This window comes from Gymnogyps californianus, chromosome 2 (assembly GCF_018139145.2).
Source record: "Gymnogyps californianus isolate 813 chromosome 2, ASM1813914v2, whole genome shotgun sequence".
Lineage (NCBI taxonomy): Eukaryota > Metazoa > Chordata > Aves > Accipitriformes > Cathartidae > Gymnogyps > Gymnogyps californianus.
This window is the reverse complement of record NC_059472.1, coordinates 146,046,277-146,065,674: the sequence shown is the minus strand read 5'-3', so window position 1 is coordinate 146,065,674 and position 19,398 is coordinate 146,046,277. Positions and strand designations below refer to the sequence as shown.

General features: G+C 39.6%; 1 protein-coding gene across 4 annotated transcripts in view; it reads right to left on the bottom strand.

Moving 5' to 3' along the window:
- CACNB2 (calcium voltage-gated channel auxiliary subunit beta 2) overlaps nt 1-19,398 on the bottom strand; it is a 262,350-nt gene that overhangs the window by 2,067 nt on the left and 240,885 nt on the right. For all 4 annotated transcript variants that reach the window (XM_050892249.1, XM_050892250.1, XM_050892251.1 and 1 more), the window contains 3 exons: nt 6,867-7,018; nt 6,038-6,133; nt 4,508-4,693 (listed from right to left, as the gene is read on the bottom strand). In XM_050892249.1, the coding sequence (XP_050748206.1) occupies nt 4,508-4,693; nt 6,038-6,133; nt 6,867-7,018 (434 nt within the window). The remainder of the gene's footprint in view (nt 1-4,507; nt 4,694-6,037; nt 6,134-6,866; nt 7,019-19,398) is intronic.

The following is a 19,398-nucleotide window of genomic DNA, read 5'->3' as shown; positions in this document are numbered from 1 at the left end:
GGGTTATTCTGTGACACTTTCTCGTCTCCTGTGACGTTTCTGACTATTCCAGCTAGCAATAATTGCCTACCACACTCCAGACAAAAAGAGAGCATGCAGAAGCAGGACAAACTGCAGAAAAATTAAAGAGGACATATCATGCCAGGAGAGAGCAGGTATCAGTTGAGAGTTTACAGATGCCTGCTTGGAAACAGCCACTATGGGAAAGTGATTTTAGAGGGCTGAGGAGGTGGATTCCAGCAGAGAACCAAAGTACACAACCTTGGCTCTTTTAGAGTAGCTTTTTTTTTTTTTTTTAAGAAAAAAATGCAATTGAATCTGGTATGAATAAAGTTTGTATTATGATACTAATGGTATCACTGACCACCTGTTTTTCTCAGCAATATTTCCATTTCTTCATGGTAATGAAAAATTAAAATTTGACCTCATAATTTTAAGAGCTCAAGAATACAGACCATTGCCAAGAAAAGCAGGAGGAGAGCGATATTATCACCTACAGAATTTCCTAACACACCACTACTATTAAAAGACCGAAATAAAAATTACCAGGTAATAACAAACCTACTCTTCACCAGCATAATGCTTTGAAATCACTGCAAAACGAACAAGTGGCATTATTTAACTCATTTGGGGGTTTCATTACATTAACCTGCTTTTATTCCCAAACCACAGCCAAAGACTTTTCAAGCTTAATTGCAAAATTTTAAGAAATAGTTTATGGTGAAATTGAATTATCCTTCTCACATGAGGTGAAGAACGTCAAGACAAAATCATCTCTACTGGCACAAAATTAAAGCAGGTTTTAACAGAGTTATACAGGCATTTGTTTGTGAGACTGTTCTGAATTTACCGAAGTTAGTCTAAAGTTTGCCCTCTTATGTTCAGAGTTGTCTAAAAATAAGGATTGCCTCCGGGGCAGCTCACGGACATATCTTCTTTCTGTCTCTCTATTTTGTAGAAACGAGCCAGGGGAAGGAGGAAATTTTGTCCTTCAGCCACAGATCCTGGCAGGTGGGTTTCCTAGCAACTCAAAAAGTAAAATGACAGGAAATTGGACAGGAACAAATCTGTATTTTATCAGAAACTTATAAAAAGCAACATATTTCAAATCAGCAATCCGATAAATTTGACAAATCTTCATTTTCTAAGATAACATTTTGTTCTTTAAGCTTCCCAGCGACTAGCTGGGTTGCTCCATGTGTTCCTAATTTGAAACAAATGGTATAGATGAGAACAAGGTAACAGAAACAGCGGTCAAATTTCTTTTTTGTTATTTTTTTTATGATTCTCAAGATAATTCTGATTTGCCAGAAAAGGAATGTAGTAATTGTAAACATGAATAGATGTGTTCAAGGTGAACAGAAATGACTCAACGGAGGTGAATTATAAATGAAATCAAGTGAAAAGCTAGAGTCTAAAGCAACGCCTGCTTTGGATGTGTAAACACATTTTTATTAGTTCACAACCATGGCTGTTTTTAAGGCACATAAACTGGGTACACACGTGAAACCCTTTAATTCTGATATGGTCAAATGCCAGATACGTATGTACCTTTATCTATAATCGTGACTAATAAAATCTGCCATTGCTGTGGTTTGAGAACAAATGCAAAATTTGAACCTGCTTTGAACAGAATGCTACTTTTGCAAACTCGGATGCATCTCCTCTGCTATGACAAGTACGTGTGGATGAGCACAATGAATAAATTTAGAACCAATACCTGCAATTTCAGAATAGTGTTAGGGCTATTGGGATTTATGGGCAAATTCATTGACAGTAACTTTCCCTAAATCATACAGGGACACTGAGCAGGTAATGTTTGAATCTGGATTAGGGTCAGGCTTTGTGGTTCATAACCAAATGAGGGCTCTGATTTGGATTAGTTTCTGCAGTGCGGGAATTTTATAGCCCAATCTCATAAGGTTTTTTGCCTAAAATGAAGATTTGCCTAAGTTCGAGATTAGCCCATTTCATTATTCAGGTTGTAATTTCTAAGAAGTAAGGGTTCTTGGAAAGAAGTTTAAGCAGTGTTGAAAGAGGAGAGAGAAGTCTGTGTCCACCGAGTCAATTTGGCTTGCTCCCTATTTCCGTCCTGTGGTCCCTAGCCGCCTGCACCGTATGTGTGTGAGGTTGCTCCAGTCTTCTTTTTGGAATTAGCCAACTATTTCCCTACAAGAAGAAACCTGAGAACAGTTGTCAGGACAGTTTGCTCCAAAGCTCTCCATCAGATAGACAGGAGGTGTATGGTCTTCACTGACTTCATTTCAAACAGTCCCAGGAGGCCTCACACCTTCAAGCACCTCGTGCCATGCAATGCATACAGTCAGCATCATGCTATAAAAATACCACTCTGGCAGCTGGCAACACAAATCTCTCATTACGATGTACACCCGGGACTGAAAAACCACAAAACCCAATTATGTCTCATGGCAAAGGGGTGCTGCATTGGACCCAGGGGAGAATGACTCAAATGCTTTGCAGTGCGGATGTGGCCCCTCCAGGCCAAACGGCTGGTGGCATGGTTTTTCTCTGCAGAGCAGTCCACAAAAATGGCACAGACATAGACTTTAAATTCTCCAAATAGAGGGTCTTAACACTATTGAGAGAATGGGTTTGGCCACCGTGATTAGAAGATAAACCCACTCTATTCCAAGACTGCGACTCAGGTCTTGGCTCAGGTTTGAGATGTCAGCTGAAAATGTATCAGAGGAAAACAAAACAAAAGGAACGTAAAAGTTCTATGTTTCATAAGGGACCCCCGTTGGATTAGTAGAGCTACAAACAAACCGTGAAACTGCAAATACATTCTCATTTTTAGTCCTTAAAATAAAAACCTGTTAATTTGTAAGGAGACAGCACAACATTCAGAAAAGTGTTATTAAAACTCTGTATAGTTCCTCCAGAGAATGTGGTTAATAAAATGAGGAAGTGAACTATAAATCCACACCCAAAAGGCATAAAAAAAGCTTGAGCAAAATAATAAACACATCTACAAAACAAAGTTTATCTAGCAAGTCTGCACACAATACTGAATTTCATACTCAGAAATTCTTCCAGCTCACAATTTTTTCAGGGTGTTTCAGCTCTGAGGACAGAAAAAAAGGCAGAAATGAGCTATAGCTTAGAGTCTCTTTTCCTGCAACTGCTTTTGAAAGCAAGAGAAGGAGATACCCTGCAAGGTGGCCAAAGCAATTTTTCTTGTTAAAGAACAAACCTGTCAAGTCTGTGGTCTTCTAAATGGAAATAAATTCTTTGACATAAAAAATTGTTTTGCAAGACCATAAAAAGAAAAATCAAATTTTTGGCATTTTAATTTGGGTGCAAAGAAAAAATATTTTTTTCTTTGATTTTCTAAAAGGAGGCATTTTTCTTAGCCAAAGTTATGAATTTTAACTGACATAGGTGTGTAACTTACGGGCATATATGGAACTTACATGGAAATTTAGATGTAGTAAGCCATTATTTGAGCTGGGACAGATGTATTTTAACCCCCACTGCGATCTTCTGGCCTCAAGGTGTCACTCACTATTTATAATGAAGTAGCATCTTTAAAGACCTCATTTCATGCCATGCAACACATATACAAAGGAGAGGATCTCCTTATGCTGAAAACCTTAATACAATTATAGAAAGCAAAGGAGAAGGAGAAAAGAGAGGACAAAATATGCCCAAAGTCACCAGGCAGGTCAGTGCGGAAGTGGGAATAAAGCCTATTTTTCCCAGCTCACTAGGCAGTACCCTCGCTGTTCAGAACATACTGCCTCTCAAGGTCTTTCTGCACAATGTGCAGTGGGACTCGGGTTTTATGTAAGAGTTTGGCTTGAAGGAAGTATGTACTTTTCACAGCAATGGCCAATGAATAAAAGAACAAAGGAAACACTGGAAGGGCCACTTTGACCTTGAGGCTTCACTAATACAGTCAGTCATTTTCAACCTCTACAACTCTACAGCCTGTGGGAAGATAGGAACAGATTCCCGCCAACATTTGTGGATCTGCTCTGTACATAACCCAATTTGTCATGCAGGGCCTCTGGGGCTGGGATTTGCTTATTAGCGATAGTGTGCCCATCAGTCAGAGAGCTACCAGAGGCTGTAACGTGCATAGTATTAGCCCAGTTTTACTCCTCTGATTGGATTACATATGGCCAGCTACAAAAATGCTTGTGGCTGGTACGCATATTACTGGCACAGCGGTGTCCTGGGCACAACGAAATCTTAAGTATTCCACTTCACATCACCATATGTTTTCAGTCAGGCTGGCTTAGTCCTTGGACTCAAAACCAGCCCCCTAGTCAATACGCAAACACGTGCTACTGTGAATGCAATAGCAACAACAATAATGGGCCTGTATTTGCCTTTTATACTGAAAATGGGTGAATGTCTACTGAAAAAACTCTATCAACAACAGTAAGACATATTCAGCATATTCTAGTATCAGACTACCACTGTACTTTGGAAGAGGAAGGAGTTGATAATAAAAAAAGAAGAGATGGCATAAAAACTGTACCTGTAAATTGATATTTGGACCTGGGCTAATAGGAAGAGTGGCTGTTGCAAGTGTGCGAGTGAGAAGCTGGTTAGGAGGATTGCTGCTAGGTGGATGTGTGGCCTTCCAGTAGGCTTCCAGATAGTCAGCAAGGTGCTCACAAGCATCTTCAAGCTGGTTCTCATCGAGAATTACATCGAACATTTCCTGATAAAGGAAAGGTTTTAGTGAGAATAACCACCAGCTAAAGGGAGATCAGCTAGAGACACTGATGACCACCCTTTCCATTCATCAAAAATGAACCACATTTCTAATACTTGTGTTAAGATATTTCACCCTTTTTGTTTTTTTTTCTTAATGCAATTGATGCAAAAGACAGCAATCATAACTAGCACTAATGTTAGACTTGCTAAAGCAAGTCCTCATGACTTCCACTTAGTAATGCACAATCAATCAATGAAGATAGGAAGAAGCAGCTCGTACAAATCTTAAAACTCAAATATCCAGAAAGAAAGGTTAAATATTGAAGTTTTTAGCTGTTGGAACAAAATGGAGCGGCAAGAAAAGGGATTCACTCCCGTATCTAGAATAACTAAGAGAAAACCAAGACAAACTAAGACCAATAACTAACAGTAAGAAACACAAGTAATACAGATCATCCAGTTTCCAAGTGTCATACAAATATTAGGTAAGAGAGTAGTCACATGGTCTAATTTTAGGCATTTAGAGTTAGGAGGCGAGTTTCCTCCACTCCCTCCCTGGTCAGGGAGACAGAAGTACTCCTGAAGGCAGCTTTGAGAGCCTACACAGGTCTCTAGTATTCTTCATTGACTTCTTGGGGACCTGAGGAGACTAGTGTCTTAACTGAGATGCTTGAACTTAAATGATGAAAACATCCCCCTCACTCAGCTCTGTAACTACGGCAAATTGCCATATCTGCAACTGAACTGAACCTTCATCTTCTGGTCTCTTACCCAGACTCTTGACAGTTGAGTATGCAGGTAATAACACTTGCCATGTTTAAAACACAGCTGGAGTCTCATCACCTCCACTCTATAGGTGGAAACTGAGAGAATTTGCTTCAGTGCACATCAACAGAAGAACTGCAGAGTAATCAGCTACGCAGTACCCCACAGCTCTTTGCCAAAACTGTGACCAAGAACACCAGCAGTGATGGGCTGTGGTGACATATGCCCCAGGGGAGCTACCCAAACCACTGGCCTTACCCTAAACTGCCAGAGATAAAGCACAGTCACTAGGAGGGTTCATTTTTAGACCAATAACCCCAAAGAATTATCAAGTAAAACAAATGCTCAGCTTGTTTGAGCGGTGAATGTATTCAGCACACATCCTAGTAACTGCTTGTGACTAGGACTGTTTTTCCCTGCACCCTTGTTGCAGAGCCCAGAGACCTCAGGAGGCGTTCTGCAAAAAAGCAATAGTGAAATATGGCCAGAAGAGGGCAAACATTCCCAGAAATTACGTAATTAACCTCGTGCCTGAAAAGAAAGGCATCTTTCAACGACGAGACATAAATTAACAGTAACTCACGGGAGGACACTGTGCCAGTTTATCAGCTGCCACCATCTGAACATTAAGGTGTTTGGCCTGAGATTTCCCTCGAGATTTTATTAACCTCTGTAAAACCTGTGAAAAATAAGACATTAATAAAAGTGAGCAGGTTCGGACTTAATGTACATATATAACCACCTAAAATGTTTACATTTTTAACTGTCCACTTGAGCAGATCAAATTCTTCATTTGCTGGCTTCAGGAGCATTTCCCATGCTGTTTACATCCAGAACAAGCTAATTTTCATTTACTTCCCAACATCTCCTTTCCTGTTACGAGCACTAAATGTTCCCCTCCTATTTTCCTCTGCTGCTTCTGGTTTTGTTTGTTTCTAAGTTGAAATTCTTTAATAGCTCTCCTGAGTTCTCTTCCCATAATTCATTCTTGTCTTTCAAATGCCTCTTCACAAGGTCTGTGCAGTTTTTTTCACAGAATGAAAGAGTACATTACCAGGAGATGTTAAAGTTTACCAATCAGTCTGATATTCATTATGTGAAAATCTTTCTTTCATTTCTGTATTATTTTGATTTAACAAACTGTAAGCATTACTTACATGATTGATACTAAAAGTGCAATCCCAATTTAAAAAAACATTGGAGCTACAGCATCTTTTCCAAAATGGGTTTTGGTAACACCAGAGCTAAGATACTTTTTTGATTAATAATATTTCACCATCCAAAGGGAAGCAATAACAATATATAGCTCTGAACTTTAATGAGGACACGTGATTATCTGCATTTAAGACGAAAAAAAAGGGGAAAAAAAAAAAAAAGGACTGAAACAGCATGAATATCAGTAAAATATTTACCTTAGGAGAAGAAATCTTTACGTATACTATAATGGGAGCCAGAGAGGTTTTGCTTAGTTGAGCTGGGTGGTTAATGGTATCAGCATCAAGCACTACCAACTGCAGTGTCCTTGCTAATTCAAAAATCCGCTCAATTTCACTTTGAACTTCAGCTGCAGATAGGTAGAAAATTAAGAGTTATGAAAATGTTGAAAGGCAATTAGTTTTAAGAAATGTAAAAATGTGGTAGACTGGTGTGTTGCTCCTCCTCAGGTTGGCAGGGGTTGTTAGCCGTGCACGTCCCTGGCACGCTAGGGAAACGAATGCAATGTTAACGAGAGCATTTTGCCCCTGGTTTTTTGCCCTTGTAGGCAGCACTGCCTGCCTCTCTCACCTCCACCGCTTCCTGCAATCCCAGCCTGGAGAGATACTTTCCAACAAGACCCCAGTCCATGTATGTAAGAAAAAAAGAGGTAAGAATGCTTGCTGCATCACATGGTAATCTTACTATGCCATTAATTTCCTACATGTAAATAATTTCAGCTCAGACTTTAATCTTACGTAGTAATCAATTTGCTCAAACTGGAGTGCCCCTGATAGGCATTAAGACGTACTGAGGTGTCTGTATTAGCAGAAGCTCCCGTTTTTCCATTTACTTCAACTTACCAAAGCTCTGGAAAACAGAGTTTCCTTCATATACTGGCCCCAGTATGGTACCATATTAAAAATTTGATGACTATGTGTAAAACAATTTAAAAAAAAATAATTCAATAACCCAAATAATGCTATGGTATCCTCATCACAACCCCAGGAGTTCTGGAAAGGCGATTTTCCCAGAAAAAATCATCTTGTCTTCTGGTAACTCATGCTCTCAGCTCCTTCACACCCTGCCTGATCGGCAACAGTTTCCAGGGCAAACCTCTCCAAGACAGAAGGACTGCATCTGCTTTCACAAGTGATGTAGAAACTGTCTTCATTCCCAAATGAAACAAAACTAAATCTTATAATAGCAAAATCATCCTTGAAATGGAATCACATTGTCCTGCTCAAATCTTGCTATAGGCTGACTTCACAGAGAAATTACAGAAGTTGGGTGATTTGTGCAAGTCTATAAAGTTATAGAGCCAGACAAGATTGTAATTCATATAGGTTTCCCTTTAAAGGTTGTGCACACTCCATGAACCAAAACCAGATTAGATATCTAGCCCATTCAAAGTAAATATTAGAAGATAACCAACAGAAACTTAAATGTCAACAAGAGGTACCAAAAACTTATTTCTTAGAGAGTTTCTTGAAATTACACTATCAGCATTTTATCTATTATGCTGGCACAAGCATTATGTTTGCTTGAAAACACAGCGCATCTGATCTGGCTAAAGAGAGTTTTCTATAGCTAATGGTCTCTTTCAAGAGGTGTGAAGAGATTGATTTTTGTTATCTTAGAATAGCAACTGAATAAATAAGGTACCATGATAAGGCTGCAAAATTTCCAAGAGAGAGCAAAGCATCGCAGCTAGTCTCCATTTAGCTCAAAGTCTTTCAGTTCCAAATCAATAGGTGACTACTACAATCACTTTATAAATGAAGTAACATCTTAAATGGCCATCAGAAAATCTATATATGATGCTCTCTATTGGAGGAGGTTGACATTGTTTTGGATCTATTAGAGATCACCTCCATCTGTTTGTAGTTATCTCCAATTTTGGCTGAGTACATGTCAATCAGTCTTTTACAGCAGAGAACATTGCGAGATGTGCACAGCGTGCTGGTATGGAAAGCATCGGCGCGTGCTTTCCTGCTTGTCGATAAAAGCACTGTGGCCCAGCTGCTGTCTGAATTAGGACCACATTTTTGAAGACAGAACTTCTGATGGTTCTTGGCACATTCACGATTACATTTTCTGCCACTTCGTTGCATACAGATATTGTTGGAATGACTGAATACCATTGTCTCAGTGATTTAGTAGAAGATAGTCAAGAGTCTATCCCTAATTTAAGTCTAAATGACAACTAGAATAAACATATCAGAGGTAATTCGTTATACTGTTCTGACGATGAGTTTGGATTGCTTTCCTGCAATTTCAAACCAGGCTCAACACTTCAGTCAGTATACCAATATCAGTTAATGTATCATTTTAAGACCATTCCAGACTGCTAAAAACCCTCGTTCAAGACAATTTATAACTAGCAAAATCTGTCTTTTTGCCAGTGTATCAGAATTTTGTCTGGGGAAGCAGTATTTGCTACACTGCTGGAAGCACTTTTCTGCCAGTATAGAATACATCTCTGTGAACAAGATTTCCTGCTATACTTTTTGAAACAAGCCTTTGCCAGGGCAGAGTATGCCTCAGGGTATCTTCTATTGTGAAACATAGCCAGGGCAATAATTGCAAGTAACTATGGTCCTATGAACCAATAGTTTCCACCTAAGTCTGAAGATGGAGAGATATGTTTTCCATCAATTAAAAAGTATTTCAGTATTTATTTTTCTTAACTTGGGTATAGGAGAAAAGTTCAAGGAACTACACTGCATGGTTGATGAACTAATATGTTGTGCCTCTACCTCTCCAGTCAAGAATGGATGGAAAAAATGCCACCGAGATTTCTGAAGAGGTCCTGATCTCCTGTCCCTTTAGAGTACTTCTTCAGCTTCTGGAAAAGCCTGCATTTTGCTTGAAATTTTCCTTGTATTCTAACTTTTTACTACACATAAGATTGTTACAATTACTTAAATAATAGTAGCTTCTCTTATTAGATGGCAAAGGCTTTATCTACTGCTGCAGCTTTGGTTTTCATCTTTATTTAGCAACATCTCTCAAAAACCAAATTCTATACCTGTAAAGATTCTTTCCCAATAAGACATTCAACACAAATTTTCTTTCAGACTTTTGATCAAAGTAAGCAAAGAACCCTAAATGTCATGTGGGGATAGTTACACAAATGTCACTGGTAGTTAAAATAGGGAGCTGAGAACAATGACAGTGTGGTATCTTCAAAGCAGCACAGTAATAGCTTAGCAATCTTCCCACCTCCATGAATATCATCTACTTAGAATAATGTCCCTTCTGATGTACTGGAGAGGCATAACAGTGAGGCTATAACAGTTAACTCCAATAAATTATATTTGCCAATCATAATGAGAGGCATAAACATAATTAGATCTACGGTGACAATCATGAAACGCTGCCAGCTCAGCTACAACACTCAAAACCAGAAACAAGCTATCAAATTTTAAAGTGACCCTTACAATCTATTTCATATGGCCTCCTTGGTAATCAGAAAGGGAACATATTTTATATGACAGGAGCACTCAACTATTTATTCCATACAATAGGGGGTCAACTCTAAGAAACAAGAAGTACACATCTCCCAGCCAACTTTAAATACTGCACTTTAAACTTACTCCCATATATTAATTCCAAATATCCCTACTGTACCCTGAAATGAATAGAAATTCAGTGCAATGAGAGTACAAGTAAATGGCTTATCCCATTATGGGGGCAGACAAATATTCTTTACACCAGTTGGACCTTACAAGTGAATTTCAAGTAAAAATCTTTAACAGTTCATTACAATAATCTCACCTAAAGTAAAGGCAAAGACACAGCAACACTGCATTGCATCTATGTCAATTCACTAATAACAAGATGAACTATGGTGGAATTTAGGGTCACTTATACAATGCCATGGTAAAAGAACATTCTCTACTCTACACAGTTGGAGAAACACAACCCTCCTTCAAACCTGGGCAGAAAGCATCCATAGCAGCCAGGAGTCACTAGGACACCCAGCTTGACAGAGCAGTGGCTACATCAGCACTATGTTTTAGGAAGACCCTGATGAGATTGCAGTTTTGTGATGGGGATGCGATGCAAAATGGCCATGCTTCTGGCCTGCAAAGGCCAAATTAGAACCACAAAATATTGCTTATATGCAGCAAAGAGGTTTTGATCTTCAGCAGGAACAGTGAAGTTCACACACTGTCAACTGAGTACAGTATGACTTTAATACCCTATTCAATTTGAGCTTGTCTACTTGTCTATGGTATCGGTGGCACTGTTTTGTTCATAGAAACAGATTTGTAAATTATTACTTCGACTGCAACAGCCACAGAGACAAAGCATTCTATTTTTCCAAACAGAGCTCCTGATATTACAGATATACAGCATGAAAAGAACATAACTATGTCAATGCATGCCATATAAAAATGATTAGCAACACCTTGCACAAATGGCTTTCAAATAATTTTATAAATTAAGGAGAACAGACATCAGTAGCCATGATTTTTCTTATGCTAATTCTTTTATGCAAGCACACTTACTTAAAAATAATTAATCACTAAATTCCATGAACATAATTAAAGAAATGAGAAGTTTAAGGCAGCCTCAGGAATTCCAAAACAAAGGCAAAAGAAACAAACGTGCTATATATCCCCAGCGCCTTAAAAGCACATAGAAAGTATTGCACCAAAAAAACTGCTGAGAAATGGATAAAGGTCATATCTGAAATCCAAGAAAATGAAAAAAGAAAAACAAAAAGGAAGCGATGACTATTGAGTTGTGCCCACACACCTCTTGATTAAGAAGTAAATCATGAGCTTGACTGACAGAATTAAAATCTTAAATTTTACTTTGTGAGCACGTGTGTGTATACACGTGCTTATATTGTGGGCAAAATCATCAAAGTGTCTACAGTAGGTATTGCACTAACCAGAATGCAGGTACGTGGCCACAGCAGGCTATCCCAGGCTACATTAGATGCCTGTGCTCGCTGTATACAAAGTGGAGAGACCAAGATGCTACTGAGGGTGATCCAGAAAGCTACAGTCCGGAGCAAGGCAGTAAGAAACCCCACACGTACATAAATGCTTGGCCTCTTTCTTCTCATCTTCCACTCTCCTCCCCTCAAGCACCAGGGTTGCTCTGGGTAGGCAGGGAGCTAACAGCGGGGTCATGCTGGACAGGGGGCAGCTGGCTCCATCCCTTCCCCAGCCAGGGAGGTTCAGCCCTGTGGTCTCCAGGCAGGATTATGTGTCCCACCCCACACCGGTGGCAATGCTGGGGAGCAGAAGCCTCTGTGCCTCCCCCTCCAGCGTACCCAGCTAAGAAGGAAAAAGCCTTGGAGGGGAACATAAGCAAGTAAGAGCAAATAAATGCTCTAGCTTAGTCCTCAGGCAATGGGCCAGAAGATACCTGGATTACAGGTGTTTTAGTCAAATTTCTAACATAAATGTAGTTTTGTGAATATACTTTTATTTCCCTGGTCTCAACCACATCCCTTAGCCACTAGCTTGTTACATAAAAAGGGGAGGGTGGGAGGGGGAGGATGACAATATTTTCCAGGGAAGGTGGCTGCATGTGTTACTCATGCCTAACAGATGGGGCTCCTGCGAGGGATAAGGCAGAAAGGAGAGGAGCATGCCTGCTGCTCTGCCTGGCGCTCCCGTCTGGGCTCCGCTGAAGAGGAGCTGTGGGGTGAGGTGCTGCAGGAAAATAGGGTTTTCCTCTTCCTGCCTGCTGAGGCTCAGTTTAGACAGAATTCAGATGGCCTTGAATGCACACAGACGTCCAAGTGGTATTTACAGATACAATGTGATGTTTGGAAATCTCAACATAACCAAGATCTATTTATAATGGACTAACATCTCCTGAAATGCAATACTGTAATTCTGTGAAAATATAAAACTGATAGTGTTATTTAAAAATACTAAATAGCACAGGAAAACATCTACTTCCTCCTCTGTTTCTCTGGGCTAGCAAAACAATAGCATTCATGGAATGATGCTTCTTATACCAGGTTTAAACTGGAAGTAAATTTTAATGGCCTGTGAATGGAAAAGCCTGAAATCAGCAGATTGCAGCAGAAACACGTGTGGATGAGCACTGCACAGGGGAGAGCTGCACTGAGACGACTGTGCCAGGTAGAACCGCAGCTGCTCCAGAAGGTGCCACGCAGCAGCATAGCGCTGCTCCCATCATTAAGCTCCCCTACACTCTGTTAGCAAGTAATTGGGATAGTAAGACTGGGCAAAGAAGCAGTCTAACATTTATTTTCCTCAGGGGACCAAGCAAGTGTCTCTGTGTAGTTCAGAATGGATATCATCACATCAGGCTGGCACTAACTTGGATATTTCTGCACCATGCCTCATTACTCAGTGCAGTGCTATAGGCTTTTACAGCTCTGGTCCATACATAAACACTAAGTAAGTGTTCCCTAGGTCTGTTGTTTTATTTAGAACAAACACAAATAAAAATGCCTAGCCTTTCTCGTAGATAGGATGTGAAACCACTCCATCGCTGGCTATTCAACCCCTCCTGCTGATGGTGTGCCACTCGCAAAACATTTGCATATTTACTGAGTGGGAGAGATACTGACTCTGTAGCCTGATGCTTAGAGTGGGAGACAAAACACGTAGATTCCAGTTCTTTCTCCAGGGAAAGTTTAATTATTCTGTAAAGTGCGTAAGACTCAGCAGGACCGACTGACAACCATAATAAAGGTGATCATAGCCCTGTCATGGCGATGGAAATTAGGAGTTCACACCTCTGTTAGCAGAGAACAGAAATGAACTCAGACTTCTTTGCATTCTGGTTGAACTCAAACCCTTAGTCTTGGATAAAATGAGGACACAGACACCAACTTTTTATCAGTTCCATAAGCCTAGGAGAAAGAGAAGATTCTGGATCAATTCAACCTACAGGTGTGAATAGTTTTAAGGGAAGCAAACTGTATTCTTAAGCAAACAGCTAACTTGCTAAAAATATTTCATTCACCTATCCAGGTATCTTAGTTATTATACAGATATCCATAACCTTAAAAATTATTCTAACACATTGCTATATTGCTTTGTCTCTAGCACATGTTTTGTTTCAATATCGTTATCAATCATACATATTTCAGTGCAGTACCATAAGAAAATAGAGTGACATGTTGCTGAGAGCTATTCTTGATTTCTGTAAATTAGAGATAATTCCTCCCCCCCCATATATCCTTTGGAAACACTCAGGAAATTCCATTAAAATACTTTGCCAATACTGTATCAAAAAATTATTTGTAAGTTAGAATATGGGAAAGTTAGTACCAAACTTCTAACGCAGAACTACGTGGAGAATTCATTAGGGAGACTCTGACCTTAGATGTTAACAAAATCAAGGCTGGCCTAGCAGGATAAAAGAACATTTTGAGACATGTGAGGCTGATAAATTATAACAGGTTCAGGATCTTCATGCTACTCTTTCCCCATCTGTGTGCAAAAAGAAGCGTAGCCACATCCTCACGATAACCCAAAAGCTCTTGGCTGCTATATTACAGCATTCTGGTTCAAGGCAGCTTCAGGTTTAGCAGATTACTTTACGATATCTGAGGATTTAATGACTGCAAGTGAGAGTTCTGGACATTTGTCCCAGCTATCTTGAAGATAAAATTACAAAGGGACAATCAGGATTTTCCATAACACATTGAACACCTTTTTTCTTCTCTTTGAACTACATTAGATCCTTGAGACTTTGGAATGGAAAAACACTCTTGGTTAAATCCCAATTTTGCATTCCTGTTCCACAGCCTCTGTAAGTATGGAAGGATTTTTATGAGGCTTAGCTAGCACTCTTTTAAGTTTATTTTTAATTTATAGTCAGGGAAGCATTTACTTGAAACTTACCATATACAACAACTGTCATTAAATTACCAAATATGGAGAATACTTAACAACATTATCATACATATAAATAATGTGTGTGTATATATATATATGTAATAAATTGTTACCATAGTTTCAAGCATGCAACTGGCTTTTCACACAGATATCAAGAAAATAAAAATACAAGGATGAAATTTGCACTGATAATCCACTACTATTTCTTCAACCATTTATGTTTCATTTTGTCCTGGTTTCGGCTAGGACAGAGTTAATTTTCTTCCTAGTAGCTGGTATAGTGCTATGTTTTGGATTTAGTAGGAAAATAATGTTGATAACACACTGATGGTTTTAGTTGTTGCTAAGTAGTGTTTATACTAAGTCAAGGATTTTTCAGCTTCTCGTGCCCAGCCAGCAAGAAGGCTGGAGGGGGCACAAGAAGCTGGGAGGGGACACAGCCAGGACAGCTGACCCAAACTGGCCAAAGAGCTATTCCATACCATATGACATCATGCCCAGTATATAAACTGGGGGAGCTGGCTGGGAGGGGTGGATTACGGCTCGGGAACTAACTGGGCATCGGTCAACGAGTGGTGAGCAATTGCATTGTGCACCACTTGCTTTGTATAGTTTAATTCTTTTAGTATTACTATTGTCATATTATTATTATCATCATTGTTTTTCATTCCTTTCTGTCCTATTAAACTGTCTTTATCTCAACTCATGAGGTTTTTTTTTCCTGATTCTCTCCCCCATCCCAGGGGTGGGGGGGCAGTGAGCGAGCGGCTGCGTGGTGCTTAGCTGCCGGCTGGGGTTAAACCACGACAATTTTCAGAAGACAAAACTCTGAGATATCAACCTAATGATGTGAATGGGAGCTCTATACATTTTCTAGAGACAAGTTTCCAAAGGTAGGCACTCAGTTGCACATGCAAATTGGGTGCATGTAATGCCTGACAGGTTACTGCATATGCACATAGAAAGCAAATAAACAGATTCCCAGCCATTTGACTGCAACTGATTTACCGTGCACACAATGACATATTTTACATCAGCATTCACACGTCTGTGTTAGAATATGCAGATTAGGTGCACACACCTTAGAAATTTACAGTGGAAAACCTAATCTTTAGTGTTTATTTGTCAATCTCAACTTTATTTTTAGAATTACTTGAAAATAAATACGGAAAACCAGCAAGATTTGCTAAAAGAAATACTTAGCAACACAGCACAGGATTGGCTTTTGTCTATCAGTGAGCCAGTTACGAGAAACACGCGGTGGTTCTGTGAGGTACAATAAAGCACTGAGCACAAAACAGCAGGAAAAGTAATTTGCAAGCTTGTATACATACCCAAAACATCTGGAAAGGGAGAGCATTAATGAAGTAAAGAATAGAAAAAGCCAAGACAATCAGGTTCTTGTACAAAGCATACAGCATGAGGTAAGGTTATAACAAGTGTAACATACACAGAAACAACAAGAAAAAGGTTTGGGTCCTTTTGACGAAGAAATGCAGCAAAAGCACAAAGCTGGTTCAGCAGTTTCTGCAAATGGCATGTGTACATATAGAAATTTAACTAAGCCAATTGGGACTGATTTTCTGGTGAATGAGATTTAACCATGTACTGTACCTTCTTGGAGAGAAAAGTGTTCTCAAAATTACAGATTTCTTCTAGGCTTTTAAAGAAATGAATCAATTGCCCTTTCCTTAAATTTAGTTCTAGCATTTCACATATTAAACGTATAAAAGTATTGACAAGCAAACATTTCTCTTTGTATACAAAACAAGCTTGCATATAGGAGAGGAATAGGACTGTACTCTCCTCCTAAATATTTACAAGGCAGACACTATTTTTATAAAATCCTTGGATACGTTAATTTTACACTAGACTATTCAGTGGTAGCATTGGTTTCCAATGAGTCAAATCCCAAGTCTATTTTTAGATTCCTTTACAGAAGCAAACTTTCAGTCAATAGGTGTGTGTAGCATGAAGCCCATTGAGACTTCCCTATAATCCTGTAAATCCAGTTCCTCATGGCAATTCCTACTCCTGATTATCACATTGTTTGTTTATGCCTCCTTGAAATTAATTCTGGGTTGTCTGTTAAATGATGGAGCTCACTCCACTGTTTACTGTGCTATGCACAATTATGAACAATATGCACAATACTGGAAACCTATATTGGGTGATAAAGTAAGAGTTGTTCTCAAAAAGAGGTCCATTTATTTCCCAGAAAAAAGTATTTGGTATTAATATATCAAGCACATTACCTTTGTACTATATTAACTCATTGACAGAACACTTATTAAAATAATACTTACATAAAAACCAACAATATATTTTCAAAAGTCTAAGAAATAGCCTTCTCTGCTGCAGGTACAACTGCTGCTCACAAACGTGAGCATAACTGAAGGATAAAGCAGTAGCTTAACTGTCTAGCTACTGCTAGACACTACACAAAGGTCGGTGAGTAAAGGAATAGCTTCCCATTGAACCTGGAAGGGGGAGGGATTTGGATTAACATAAAGTAGTTCTGCGGAGCTATATTTGCTATAATAAAAAGCCGTTCTTAAATGATACCGGATGTAGAAATAAATACATGTGTCTCAGTCCGCGCACCACTGACTGTTCAAGGAGGAGAGAGACAGACAGCAACTCATCTCCCCCATGTCCCACAGCCATGCAGCCAGGAGACCCGTTCACAGCAAAACAAAACAAACCAAAGCAAACCCTGTTTTTCATTAACAAGATCAAATTTTATCGCAATAAATACCATTTTTAAATACCTGGACCAGAACTAAGTCGTTGTAGATAGTCTAGACAAAAAAAAAAAAAAAAAAAAAAAGCACAAATTTGCAGTGATTTGGAGAAAAGGCCCTATTATTCTTATTTTATACAAGGGAAAATGTAGGCAGAGAAAGAATTCTCTTCCCAGGACCCCTCTGCAGACCTGCAGCAAATACTAGAAAAGAACTAATGTAACCTGAGTCCCAACTCAATGATTTATCTATGACTGAAACTTGTATTAGAAGAGAACATTATTTGGCTGCAAAGCTAATACTAATAAAGTAGGAAATGCCAAGATAGCTCTCTTAAATCAAACTTTTTGTGGTCTGTATTATAAGACAGCATGCTCAGGAACATATAATAAAGTTGTTTCTGTAGAGCTGCTGTCTCAGTCAGTACGCAACTCCATACACTGTCAACTGATAAGCAGCTGTTGAATCATTTACTTTCTCTTCATTGTCAAATATGTGTTTCACATCTCATTTAGAGCGTATTGTTCTAATCTTTCTCTGAAAACAGAATGAATAAATTATTTGTGGGCTATTTTATGGAACTTACTGTGGTGGTATTTCACTGATGCAATAAAATGTTTTTTCACTTTGAAACATCCTGGTTAGGTGAGAAGCTGGAATTATTTGTATTTTCCAGATAGAAAGTTGAATCACAAAGAATAATGACAGTTGTCACTAATTTGGGGCGGTTCAATTTCAGAAATGTAATGTCTGATTCTTCAGAGTAATTACCATAGTAAAAATTACATTCAAACTAGAAAAATGGAAGCTATCCTAAAGGAAATCCCGATTTGCAGGGATTCTTTCTTCCAAAACAGAAGGTAACCTTGAAGCTTCTTTTAGAAGTCAGTACTAAGACTCAGGACATTCCTGATGCTGCTCTGTACTGTCAGTATATGATATCAGTACTGATCTGAGAGAAGGGAAAAATTCTTTGAGCTATGCTGGGAATGAAGAGAATAGCTCCCCAGTTAAATGTCTGCAAAGAGGAGAGCCTAAAATAAGAGGAATTCTGGGGAATGAGGAGCCATAAGGCTGGTATTTCACAAGGTACCCAACAGTAGCTCCAGTAGTCCATAAAGTACTGCCTGCTTTCGATCTGCATTTTCCAAATCAGTGCATTACCATGCAACGTGCTGATTTTGATGACATACATTATTGTTTGATAGGTTCAAAGCCTGAATCTTGGTTTCAGCCACAATACTTAGTACTTCTACAAATCATGCCTGAGGCATGCAGAAAACACTGGGAAAAAAATAGCCATCTTTATAAAGCCTGTAAATAACTAGTCCAATACTATACAGGAATTCTGTATCAGAAGCAGCAAAAGCCGGTATTGCATTGGGCTCTTCAGTTAATTCAGTAAAAAGAGAGTCTCCCTTTCCAGCCCTCAGCACTGCACCTCACCTCTGACTCGGTGAGCCAGGACTGCCGGCGGCAGGGTGGGAGGCAGTGCGGAGGGGCCCGGCAGGAACGGGAGCAAGGGGATGCCCCTTCCCTCTGTGCCTCCATCCTCCGCTGGCACCGACCCTGGCTCCAGGCCCAGGCAGTCACCACGCCGCAGGCACGGCATGCTCTGCACTACCTTGGTGAGCTTTACAGGGTGCCATCTCTGGCACCGAGCCCTCAGTGGTGCCAAGGGGCTACTTGTTGGCCCTGGGTGAGGTGTGCAGGCTGCTGGGATTCAGAAGAGAGGCTCATGGCACATCATGCTGCAGTGCTGTAGCTTATAGGTTATCGGGTCATAGGCAGCAGATCCCCCTCTCCCACTGGGGCTGTCCCTTTTTTCAGCAGAGAATCAACATTTGCTGAACCAGAGATAGACCAGTGCTCAGTACGCTTAAGACCGAAATTCAGATCCCTGTTCCAAACCAGATACAGCAGAAGCTTGACTCCGCGTGTCCTACATCCCAAATGTGTGTTTTAATTACTGGGGTATGAGCTCCTTGGTGGGTAGAAGATGGGTGATGAAGGAGTTTCCTCTTTATGATCAGGAATTCAATCTTAGATCCAAGAAATCTTTCCTGTTAAAACGGATTGATTTACTGCCACAAAAAGTTTTGGTCAAATCACTATTTCCTGTCCTGCTCCCCCCAAATTTAAATTGAAAATACCCTATT